Source organism: Pleurodeles waltl, chromosome 4_2 (assembly GCF_031143425.1).
Source record: "Pleurodeles waltl isolate 20211129_DDA chromosome 4_2, aPleWal1.hap1.20221129, whole genome shotgun sequence".
NCBI lineage: Eukaryota > Metazoa > Chordata > Amphibia > Caudata > Salamandridae > Pleurodeles > Pleurodeles waltl.
In genome coordinates, this window is record NC_090443.1 from 1,025,620,812 (window position 1) to 1,025,634,382 (window position 13,571).

A 13,571-nucleotide genomic window follows, 5' to 3' on the forward strand; every position below is an offset into this window, starting at 1 on the left:
ATGAAATGGTCTTGTTAATTGGTGCATCTGTAATCAGAATGGCTGAAATATATTTAGACATTAATACCATCCACCACTGGCCTCCTCCATCTCAGGACTGCCAGATCCCTCAATCTGATTCAGTCCTGAGGGTTTCTGTTGCAATGTGATCCGATGCTGTAGGACATTACACTCAGTCGATATGACTAAAGCTTCCACAATGTATTAAGTTGTTTCATGACATCCTGGATTGTAAATATCTTATCCATAGGGGGATCTGGCATTTGAGCCCTAGCCCTTACAATCACCTATCATGCACCTGATTATGTACTTACACACGCAGACCCCAAGAAGGGTAGACCACCATAGGCGTATTTTGTGATCATCAATGTCTCCAACGGAATGCTCAAAAGGAGGGCTCCTGCGCCGATATGTGCCAGACCAATCGTGATCTGCGCCGCCTGAAAGAAGGAAACGAGAAACAATGAAAAAAGTTAGGTCGCTCGCCAACGAAAACATTTGTGCAGCTAGTGGATTTAATGGAGGTAATGGGCCCTTCTACTGAACCAGTCTAAGTAATGTCTGTGATGCTGATATATGGGATCCCTGTGAATGACTCAGATTCCTATGGGGGTATTGACCTTAGGTGGCCTCCTCCAGCCTGCCACATAAAGCCCTTGTGGTTCCTACCTGGTCATGGGTGACCTACTGCTCATCATCACTGCCCTTTGGAATGGGCAGGTCAGAGGGCCATGAGCTGGTGCCCCAGAATGAGATCTCCACGTGTCCTCGAGGTAGGAATGGACAGGGGAACAGAGATCAGCTCACGCTTCAGAGAAGAACTATCTGTGGTCTCTGCAGCTCTGGTAGCCAACCAGCGAGGATTTATTTATTTACATTTTTATTAATAGTGCGTGCCAAATCCTGGACCATGCTTTACACAGCACAATATATAGATATTGGAACAGCAAGTCAAAGAGAAGAGTGCACAGCAAATAAACTCTATATATATATATATATATATATATATATATATATATATATATATATATATATATATATATATATATGTTTATTTATATTCACTGAAAAAAGCAAAGCTTACAGGGACGTTATATTTAGGGTCACATTTTAAATGTAGAAAACAATAGAAATTCACCTGTTATAGTTAGAGTTATCTCAAGTAACTTGTGCCCCCGCCATGCAGTTTTTTAGTCAAAAAATGTACTGCAAATATTACAGTGATATTATCAATGATGTTATCAAACATGTCATGAGTGCCGTAATTTGAGGGATAATTAGCAGTGCATGGCAAGGGCGCGAGTTATAGTTACCTCCCTGCATGATTATTGTTGTAATTAGCCCCGGGCAGGTGGAGGTTCCCAGGGCTGCAAAGGGGCTGTGCCCCCACTCCGCATCAATGTACTTTTAGCCCTGGAGAGGAGGTAGTCCCCGGGGCACTGGGGCGTGCAGCCCCCCTGTAAGTAATATGAATGAAGCCCCAGGGAGGTGGCTGTACCCGGGGCAAATATAAGCCCTGGTGGGCCCCCCCACATCAAATTAAAATCAAGCCCCTGGGAGGTGACGTTCCCCAGGGCTGCGGGGCCCATTGGGCCTCTCTGCATGATAAATGTTGTAATTAGCCCCAGGGAGGTGGTGGTCCCCGGGCTGAGAGGGGGCCATGCAGCTCCTGCATCAATTAACTTTGAGCCCCAGGGAAGTCGCACTCCTGGTGCTGCAGTGGGGTCCGTGTGCCCCTCCCACTTGATTTTACTGTTTAGCCATGGGGAGGTGATGGTCCATGGGGCACAGGGGGGCGGGGGGCTGTGTGGCCCCCTTGCATCTACCATGCCCATGGCCAATATAAGCCCTGGAGGGGGGTCCTGTCTGCTCCCTTCCTTATATTTTTAATGCCCCTGGGACCTGGCTCACCCAAGGGCTTATTAAAAAGCAAGCACGGGAGACTGCACTTTTTTTTTTTAGTCGCAAATTCGCCATAAATCTTTTTTTTAAAGGTGCTTTTTTTGCTCTAAGGGTCCCTCTGGGACCCCAGCATCAGAGCTAAGGGGTCAGGGTGTCTCTACCCTGGCTTATTTTTCCTTTTTATTAGCACTTTTTGTTGGGACTGGGCTGAAGCCTGGCAGCCAATCAGAGCTGTGCATTTCCCTGCATAAGCTCAGCTTTATTTTCAAAGACGTCATGGGCAGAGATATGCAAATTTGGATTTCCTTTAGTCTCTCTTACTCTACTGAACAGATTTACACCAAATAAGTAAAAGCGTAATCTGCGTACCAAAAGCTAGCTTTCTGCCAAATGTGGTGTAATTCCGTGCAGTGGTTCAGGCTGTAGCCATGCTCAAAGGTCCTATGGGAATTAACATGGAAAATGCATGATTTTTTAGCCTCCCTTTTTCTCTGCCCCGGCTTAATGGATCACCCCGAAACTTTCTGTGTGCAACAAAAATCACCAGGGCACTTTTTTGGGAGAAAATTTCGTGACAATATGGCAAAAAGGTACCAAAGATATAAGCAAATCAAAAAGCGTTTTTTCTATGTAAACATGATCCTAACTATAACTACCTACTGGTGGCCGCCAATGGGTAATATGTATGTATGTATATGAATATGTGCAGATACACACAAACACACACACACACATATATATAAATAAATATTCGCGATTATGGAAACATTTGAATGAAAAACCACAGACTCATTCATACACTAATTAATTCGCTCATACACACACTTAGAGGCTCAGGTGCCCACTCACACACCCACTCAGACACTCATGCACTCACTCAGACCTACTCACACACCCACTTTCAGACCCACTCAGACACTCACGCACCCACTTACACATCCACTGACAGAGACAGGCCCTGTGGCCAACCTAGTTTGCGTTGCATGGGGTTGTCTGGTTATAAGGGCTTGGCTGCAAGGCCTGGCTGCAAGGTCAAGCCTGGCGAACAACCCCCGCTGCGCATGCAGGGGTTCGAATAATGTACAGTAATTAAAACTACTTTATGTTTAAAAAAACATAGAAACTCACTGAGAAAAACAGAGGTTACAGGGACGTTATAGTTAGGTTCTGACTTTACTCATACAAAACCATAGAAATTCAGCAGTTATAGATAGAGTTCTTTCAAGTAACTATAACTCGCGTCCTAAGGTAACTATAACTCGCGCCTTAGCAATGCACAGCTAATTACTCCACCTATTATGTCTTTGATGAGGTCTTGTATGGCATCTTAGATATCACTGCAATGTTTGCAGTAACATTATTGATAAGAAAACTGTGCATGGCAAGGGCGGGAGTTAGGGTGCCAGTTCCAGTTACTTGAAGGAACTCCAACTATAACTGCTGAATTTCTATGGTTTTGTACGAGTAAATTGAGAACCTAACTATAACAAGCCTGTAAACTTGTTTTTTCAGTGAATATATATGTACACACACACACATATATATATATATATATATATATATATATATATGTACCACTGCGCAAAGTCAGTAAAGTCCAGTAACACATCGTTGTCTTTTAAAAATCTTCATTTTTTATTATTGCTTTTTCTTGAACAAACGAACAATCAGCCAACGCGTTTCGTCCTACACAAAAGGACTTCTTCAGGGCTTATATTTGCGTGGTCTTTAAATTGATTGTCTTTCCATATTATTGGAATTAAATGTCCAACCTATTATTACCCATAACATAAGGCAACGGTACTCAAAGTACGGCCCGCGGGCCGCCAGCGGCCCCACGGACCTAACTTGGCGGCCCGCGAGACGCACACCAAACGCAATAAACAATGGCCGCCGTATGTAAACATAGAGGAGGGCCGCGGGAGCATGCTCCCGCGGCCCTCCTCTATGTTTACATAGGGCGGCCATTGTTTATTGCGTTGCCCTGACGATCGTGGAAGCCAAAGCCCCATAAAAGTCAGCGCTTGCAGCTAACTTTTACGGGGCTTTGGTCGTCTGCTTGCTGTCACCGGCTCCACGTCTGCTGCCCGCCTGCCTGCTGTTCCAGATTTGTGGCATCTTTACAGTGCTTTGAGTCAGGTAAGGCTCTTTGGTTATTTATTTATTTGTTTTTAATGTAGTGTGTGTTACTGGGGTAGGCGTGTGAGCAGATTGTGCTGTGTGTGTGCGCTGTGTGTGTGTGTTACTGGGGTGGGGTGAGAGCAGATGGCGCTGTGTGTGTGCGCGCTGTGTGTGTTACTGGGGTAGGGGTGAGAGCAGATGGCGCTGTGTGTGTGCGCACTGTGTGTGTTACTGGGGTAGGCGTGAGAGCAGATGGCGCTGTATGTGTGCGTGCTGTGTGTGTTACTGGGGTAGGGGTGAGAGCAGATGGCGCTGTGTGCAGATGGCGCTGTGTGTGTTACTGGGGTAGGGGTGGGAGCAGATGGCGCTGTGTGTGTTACTGAGGTAGGGGTGGGAGCAGATGGCGCTGTGTGTGTTACTGGGGTAGGGGTGAGAGCAGATGGCGCTTTGTGCAGATGGCGCTGTGTGTGTTACTGGGGTAGGGGTGAGAGCAGATGGCGCTGTGTGCAGATGGCGCTGTGTGTGTTACTGGGGTAGGGGTGGGAGCAGATGGCGCTGTGTGTGTTACTGGGGTAGTGGTGAGAGCAGATGGCGCTTTGTGCAGATGGCGCTGTGTGTGTTACTGGGGTAGGGGTGAGAGCAGATGGCGCTGTGTGCAGATGGCGCTGTGTGTGTTACAATGTTTTGAAAAAGGGGGTGGGGTGGTTGTTCCCCCTCTAAGCCCCGCCCCCTCTAAGCCCCGCCCCCCCCCGGCTGTCACTTCAGTGCGGCCCTCGGCCGCAAACCATACCGCAATTTTGGCCCCCGAGAAAAAGTTTGTGAGTACCCATGACATAAGGGATCAGCCATGTCCGTCCTGGTCGGCAAAGAAAGTAGCTGACTTTGCGCAGTGGTGCACTATCCATATCTTTTTGCATGTAATCCTTTCAGGATTGCCCCTGTGGTGGCAGGTGCCGTGATTTGTGCACAGGTATAGCCATAGATATTGGGCGACAATATAGTTCACAGAGTTTTAATATTTATGGTAGTCCAAGGCAGGTGCATTTGTAAGGTTTAACCCGCCACCAATTCAGTAGCAATATATTTATATACATGTATTAATGTATATATGCTCCCACATGTCGTTACTTCCTAACGATGCAATGCAGCAGCACCAAGCATTCAAGAAATAGTTCCACAGCCTTCTTCCTCATGCAATTCATTGATTTATTTTGAGAAGTAAAACTCCATCTATAGAGTACACAAAAGATTAGTTTCAATGGCCGACGCATTTCAGCGTGTCACCTTCTACTGGGCCTATATATATATATATATATATATATATATATATATATATATATATATATATATATATATATTTATTGATAGATATGTAGCCAGTTGTTTATTATAGTTAGAACCTAGTTTCCAATGAAAAAGCTTTTTTTGTTGCTAGTAACTTTGACGCTGTTTGACAAATGTTCACAAAATATTCAAAACTAGTTTGCCACTCACTTCAGCTGCTGTCTGAAAGGTTTTGGGATGATTCACTAAGAGGGGGCTGAAAACAAAGGGGCCCCAAAATGTGTTTTCCCCATGCAATTTCTCATAGGGATTTTAGGCAGGACTACAGTCCAAATCACTTGATGGATTTACCCCACATTTGGCAGAAAGCTAGATCTTGGCCCAAAATTATCTCTTTTTGTAATCTGGTGTAAATCTGTTCAGTAGTTTGGGAGGTATTAAAAAAAAAAGATGTATTTATCTCTAGCGATAAATGCGACAACAATAATACCATGAATAGTTGGACGCAACCTGACAGGAAAGTTGCGTCCATCCATTTTGTCTATCAGCACTTGATCTGATGAAATAGAATATAAGGGGTCAGTATAGAGGTATCCTGACCCTATAGGGCTGATGGAGGGGTCTGTGAGGGACCACTAATGGACAAGAAATTGCCCAAAAAGGATTTTGGTGGGTCACAGGAGGATCTGCAGATCCTCCGCAGCACTCAGTGCTGCCCCCACCGTGTGAATCCACAATGGATACGCAGATCCAAACTCCAATTGTAAAAAAATACATGCACTCACAGACCTAATCACACACTCATTCACACACGCATTCACACACTAACATACCCACTCAGACCCACAAAACCACTAGCACACCCAGTCACAGACCCACAAAGCCATTCACACACCTACTCACACACCCACACAACCACCCACAATCCCACTCACACATCCATACAGCTACTCACACACCCACTCACACACCCACAAAACTACTCGCACACCCACTCACACACCCATACAGCCACTCATACACCCACTCTCATACCCACTACCACACCCACAAAACCACTACCACACCCAGTGACACACTCATATAGCCACTCACAGACCCACACTGTGCAGTTGGCTGCATGTGGGGGATTGGCGGTAAGACCTGGGCGCAGGCCCTACGGCCTCAAGGTAATGATAACTTGCTCCCTTGCCATATACTGCTAATTACCCCACATATTACATCAGTCATGACATCTTCTATGACATAATTTATAATATCATTGCAACATTACCAATAAAATTATTGATGAGAAAATGTGTATGGTGAAGTTTTGAGTTATATTTACCTTAGGGCACGAGCTACAGTTTCGTGAGATAAGTATAACTATAACTGCTGAATTTGTATGGTTTTGTGTGTATAAACACTGAACCTAACTATAACCTTCCTGTTACCTTTGGTTTTTTAGTGAATATATATAACTGTCAGTCAGTATTTTGTAGCTATAGTTAGGACCTAGTTACCATACTAAGAATGATTTTTTGCTTACTAATAACTTTGGCGATGTTTGAAGAATCTTGAAAAGTTTTTTTTTTTTAAAGTTTATCCACCCCAGCTTATTTGTTTGCTGTGGAAAGTTTCAGGGTGATCTGTCAAATGAGGGCAGAGAAAAGAGGGGAGTTCTAAAACACAATATCCCTATGTAATTTCCATAAGGATTTCAGAACAGCACTACAGTCCAAAGGACTGAACGGAATTACTCAAAATTTGGCAAAAAGCTAGATCTTTACCAAGAAAGACTGCTGCCAGATCTGACAGCCTTAGGGTGGTCGTCCCCCTCAACATTTTGCCTACCTGCTCTACTTTTCTGGCTTCGTTGTTGCTGGTATTAGGACTCTGTGCACTTTACTACTGCTAATCAGTGCTAAAGTGCTTGTGCTCTCTCTTCTAAATATAGTAATATTGGCTTATTCCCAATTGGCATATTTAATTTACTTATTGGTCCCTACTAAAGTGGTACTATGTAGACACCTGGCATGTAAATTAAATGCTACTAATCTGCCTGCAGCACTTATTGTGCAACCCACTGAGGTAGCCCCTTAATCATGTGTAAGGCCTGCCAGTTTAGAGCTTGTGTTTTCAGTTTTATACTGAGTTGACCTGGCAAAATAACCCTTTTTATGCATATACGTCACCCCTGGACGTCACCACTGGACAAACCAAAGGGCAGTGTGCAAAGTATGTTAAAGTAGTTTTTCACTACTGCAAGGTCCAGCTTCAGTGCCACTAGCTCCACCATCTGCTGACTCTGGGCACCTGCTGCCACTTCCGCAGACTCTGTGGCTGAGCATAACGCCCGTGGAACCCCATTGGTGCCGAGCCCGGTGGAGTAAGAACAAGGCTGCTGAGGGAGTGAGCACCGCACTTGAGCAGCCTTCCTTTCCCCCAGAGCTTCATAAACTAATCTGGGAGATAAACTGACCCTCCCGAAGATACACTGGTGGGCTTGTGATCGCTGAACTACAGCGGGACGATGACGAGCGGCAACTAGGTCCTCGCAATCAACAGGTGAGCCGCTACGACGTGGCCCGATGCACTTCTGGCCCTCGCAAGCTCTGCACACTCTGTCCCCTCCACCCACCTGGTTCCTGCATAGGGAGTCACCCACATTGGCATCTATTTCTAGGCACATTGGGGGGAGTTCTCACCTTTCTCCTGAGAGGGGGCCAGCAGTAAGGAGGCCAGCTACCGCTCAGCACCCCTTGAGCCAAGCGCAATGCCTCCAGACCTCAAGTGCACCAAGTAGAGGCCCGCGCCTCGGCGTCACTATCAGGGAGAGGACCACAGACTTGATATCTCAGCAGGGGCTGTGCAGGATTGCCCTCACACACACTGTGCACCCTGCCCTCAGGGCTGGAGGGCCTGCTATCGGGATGACTTATAATTGACCTAGTGGAGTGTAAATGGCATTGAAAGGGTGCTTGCACCTTTTCACGCAGGCTGCAATGGCAGTCCTGCAGAAGCCTTTGCATGGGCTCCCTATAGGTGGCAAAAGATATGGTGCAGCCCATAGGGATCCCATGGAACCCCAATGCACTGGGTACCTCAGTACCATATACTAGGGACTTATAAGGGGGCACCAGCATGCCAATTGTGGGTGAAATACTGCGTTACCATTTAAGGGATAGAGAATAACTATTGGGGTCCTGATTAGCAGGATCCCAGTAGACACAGTCAAACACACTGACAAATAAGACAAAAGTTGGGGTAACCAAGCTAGAAAGTTGCTACTTTCCTACACCTACATAAGGCGTCAACATGTGCAGATCTAAACTTTGATCTTGACAGATCTCATCCACCCCACCACATTCCTCCTCACAAGCAGGCCAGATGCCTCTAGCGCTGGGTACAACACTGGTCCCTGCGCGATGCTTGGCCACCTCACAACCCTAATGGTAAATTATTTTCATTGCACTCAGCGCCCCACAGACTCCATGTGCACCTTGACTGCTTCCTTTGCTCTGCCCCCTAGTACCGCTGATACAGCACTCAGACTATTTAGGCCACATAATTTCTGATCTTGATGCCCATATCATTGATGTACAATGGGTGGCCCCACACCCGCTGACACCCACATAGCATCTTCAGCGTGACTGCTTGGAGGACCGTGTCTTTTTTTGCAAGGAAACCACATTCAAAACTACTTTATCAAGAATCATAAAATGGTCTCTTCCAGGGCACTGGAATGGGACGCCTTCAAAGTAGTGATGCTGGACATCTGCATCCAACAGACAGTAGGTGTCCACAGAACAATGGGCTCCACTGTTCGCATGCAAGAGGAGATACTGAAATCCTTTCACACTTATTACTTCCCAACCCTGATTGATTCCTCAGAACAGCACTGCCTCACGTCTTTAGCAGGGTCAAGCTGTCACTCATTCCCACTTCCACCAGACTCCTCATAGAAGCTAAGGTAATGACCAAGGATGTAGCCCAGGTGATTCAGGATGTTTCCCGTAGCAAAACGCCGGGGCTAGGTGACTTGCTGCTAGAGTGCTATAGTACTTTTTCCACATTGCTGGCGCCCCACCTTGCAGAAATGTATGAGGCAGCACTACTTGCTGGTGAGCTTCCCCAGTCACTTCGGGAATCCCTCCTGTTCTCCATTTCCAAACTGGGCAGGGACCCACACATTAAGGTCCTAATTATGAGTTTGGCGGGTGGAAAAGGCAGCCTGCCAAACTCCCACAGTCGGGTTACTGCCTATGGAGCAGCCCTCCCACGGTCCCTATTATGAGTTTCCCGCTGGCCAAGTGGGAAACGCACAACAACATTGACGCCGGCTCATAATAGAGCCGCAGCAATGCTGTTGTGCGTCGGGCGCACCAGCATCTGTTGCGCAAATCACTGTCTGCAAAGCAGCAATTGATTTGCGTTACAGGGCTGGCCGGAGGGGGGGGGCCCGAACTGCCCATGACAAGTGCATGGCCCACGGCACGCGTCTCCACCAGCCTTACATGTCGGTGGAACCGCCATGTAAATGCCAGCGGAAAGAGGGGTCGTAGTACCCAGGGCAGCGCTGCCCTGGCTGATTGAGACCGACGGCACCTCTAGGCCATCAGGCGGCCAAAAAGTGGCAGTCAATTTGGTTGTGGTCAGACTGCGACCACAAGGCTGGCGGTCTTCAGACCTTTAGTCCCATGTTTAGACTTTTTTAGCACCGGTTTTGTGTCATTTTTTTGACGCAAATGTGGCGCAAACTTACAAAATACAATTGTATTTTGTAAGTTTGCGCTGTTTTTGCGTAAAAAAAAGCGCAAGTGCAGTACTAAAAGCATATAAATACGGGCCTTAGTGTCTTACTGGCCCATAGTCATATTAGGAGTGGACTACAAAATACTCAGGAAAATCCTGGCCGACATATATGCCCATGTTCTCCCGGAGCTCATTCATGTAGATCAAAATGGATTTCTCCTTGGGTGAAGCACCTCCCCAAGCACTCGCCATCTCTTTCACATACAGGATCATGCTCAGTGATGGCTCCCATGAGTATCCTGTCTTAAACTGGACCTATAGAAGGCATTCGGCACGCTTTTGTGGCATTATGTCTTCCTGGTCCTAACTCACATGTGAGTCGGGCCACTGCTCCTAGCCTATACCCAACTACTTTACACCAAGCCGACGTCTTGAATACTCCTGGGCTTCCTCGTTTACGCCACCCTCCAGGTGAACCGTGGGACCAGACAGGGGTGCTATTTCTTTCATCATTGTTTTTTGCACTTGCAATGGAGCCCTCAGACATATGCCTGAGGGGAGTGGGCGGCAAGTGGGAAATATCCCCGGAAGACAAGACGAATGCAGTGTCCCTGTATGCAGATGACTTACTACTATACTTAAGAGATATCACATCAGATCTCTCGCCACTACAAGACACACTGACTGCCTTCGCTGCAGCTGCCGGGCTCTGTGTGAACTGGGAAAAATCAGCCATATACCCGCTCGCCCCTGACCAACCACCATGACCCATACACCGGGGTGAGACCCCCTCCACTGGCAGGGAGCTGCAATCCGCTACTTGGGGATTCGCCTCAACCACATCCTGTCGGACATATATGAAGGGAACCTTCGCATGGCTCTGTCAGGCATCAGAACTTAAATACACTTCTGGCAGTCTATGCCCCTCGCCCAGGTTGGCAAAATGGCCCTTCTACCGGTCTCCTCTATTATTTTGACAACCTCATATTTGTCCCACCACATTATTTTTCCAAAGAACTACATTCTTTACTACGCAGTCTCATCTGGGGCTCTAAGTGATGTTGTGTAGCTCTCTGGAAACTACAACTGCCAATAGAGCTAGAAGGGGTAGGCACCATTTTCAAGGCATACTATTAGGCAGCCCAACTGCAGTGATTGTTATGATGGACTGCTGGGCAATATATGGGTGACACGTGTGGTGATTGGGGTACCCTACCAATACCATTGGTCTGCGTCTTACTGCTCCGGAGTGTCTTGTCCCCTCTTCCAAGGCCTCTCCGTGTGACAATGCCCCGGACATGTATGTCCTGAGTGTATCGTCTGCCACAGGGGACGCTGGCATATGCCTCGCATTAACCCTAGTCCGTCTCCCTTGAATCTTTGACTATTACACACATTGTTACATGGTACCCTGGGCAGCGCACTCACTACACACACAGAGTGACCTCGTCATATGAGGCCAATTCCTCCCTTTTGGTCAATTGACAAAAGACTACAGCTTACTGCAGGGACAGTTTCTCCTTCACAGGCAGCTCACTAACACATTCTGCACCCCGTGGAACACCACAAAGGCGGAACCTACAACACAGCAGTACTGCAAATTATACTCACAATGGGTGACGGCTGTCCCCTTATCAGCCGGCTGTATAAAGCCACCCGAGACCTGATGATAACCCCTTTCGATGTGCTTCAGCAGAAGTGGGAAGACAAGTACGGACAGGTACTGCATGATAAGGAATGGACGCAGACACTGGAGTTCCCTCAAAAGGTATCCCGTAACTTCTGCTTTAAGAACATGCAATTCTATATACTGCACAGAGCATATCTCACCCCAGCCGAAATAAGGCCCATATTTATACTTTTTAAGTGCTGCATTTGCATCATTTTTTGGCGCAAAAGTAGCGCAAACTTGCAAAATACAATTGTACTTTGTAAGTTTGCGCCATTTTTGCGTCTAAAAGCGGCGCAAAAAAAGTATAAATATGTGCCTAAATCTCGACTTCCCTGATGCACATGCGGGCTGCCCGCACTGCCAGATCGAGGATGTGGACGTGGCACACATGCTCTGGTCCTGTTCCACCGTATACCACTACTGGAAAGTGGTACATGACACCCTACCGGAAGTCAAAGAACCACCTAACATACACACCTCGAAGCATACTCTCTAAGCATTTTTAAATGGCGCAAACAGTACTAGATACTTTGCCTCCCTGGCACTCCTACTCACCAAATGCATGATCACCCTGCACTGGAACTCCCCAATGGCTCCACCACTAACAGCCCGACACAGAGCGGTACGCAAGTGGGGGACATCGGAGGATCACGCCCTCCTCAATGAGGAAGTTTGCAGCCTGCACAAGTGACCCATTTCTTCCCACAGGACTACCCTCTTCTTGCAGTTTGTACAATGGGTGGGAGAACAATAGCATCCCCCGTGACACACACATGCCGACCCAATGGACCATCTCCTCTGTAAACGGAAACTCCACACCCCGCCTCACTTGTTGCATGCACCACATTGCTACTCCTCACCACAAGTCCTAAATCATACCACCCACATATACACATCCCATCCTCACAAAGACATGACCTGCCACTCTTCCCCCTTGATCACACCAATCTGTTTATGCCACAGTTCACAGACTAGCTCCCAGTTTGCATTGTCACAGAAGTACACCTCCATCCCCTCAGCAAATGCAATGATCACATCTGTATCCGCACCACAACCTTCCAATACATACACTTACAGGGTGAATGTGTAATGGTTGCAATGTGCACTATTATGTTTGATCAACCAACTGAGTATTGTTAAGTTTAACTGTTGATATTCATATAAAACGCAATAAAAATACTTTAAAAAATGTCAGATTTTATATTGCAATTCCAAAAATGACACTTTAAGAAAGCTGGCATTTTCTTACTTTAGACATTTGGGGCCATATTTATACTTTTTGACGCACAACTGCGCCAACGCGGTTGTGCGTCAAAAATTTTAACGCCATTCCAAAGCGCCATGCGGGCGCCTTATTTATGGAATGACGTTAGCCGGCGGAGCTGACTGGTGTGCGTAAAAAAAAATGACTTACACCAGGCAGCGCCGGCGTAGGGGAAAATGGAGCTTGGGCGTCAAAAAATGGGGCAAGTCAGGCTGAGGCAAAATTTTGGCCTCAACCCGATTTGCGCCATTTTTTTTTTACTCCCAACCCCCATTGAAATGACTCATGTCTTAGCACAGACAGGAGTCATGCCTCCTTGCCCAATGGCCATGCCCAGGGGGCATATGTCCCCTGGGCATGGTCATTGGGCATATTGGCATGTAGGGGGGCACAAATCAGGCCCCCCTATGCCACAAAAAACAAAAAAAAAAATACTTACCTGAACTTACCTTAAGTTCCCTGGGATGGGTCCCTCCATCCTTGGGCGTCCTCCTGGGGTGGGCAAGGGTGGCAGGGGGTGTCCCTGGGGGCATGGGAGGGCACCTCTGGGCTCCTTCCGAGCCCACAGGTCCCTTAAAGCCTGCCCTGAGCAGG

At 47.1% G+C, this 13,571-nt stretch overlaps 1 protein-coding gene across 1 annotated transcript in view; it reads right to left on the bottom strand.

Annotated features, from left to right (window-relative positions):
- The window catches only part of LOC138293617 (membrane-spanning 4-domains subfamily A member 15-like), a 95,644-nt gene that overhangs the window by 32,511 nt on the left and 49,562 nt on the right, over positions 1-13,571 (bottom strand). The window contains exon 2 of the mRNA XM_069232893.1: positions 315-440. Coding sequence (XP_069088994.1) covers positions 315-440 — 126 coding nt within the window. The remainder of the gene's footprint in view (positions 1-314; positions 441-13,571) is intronic.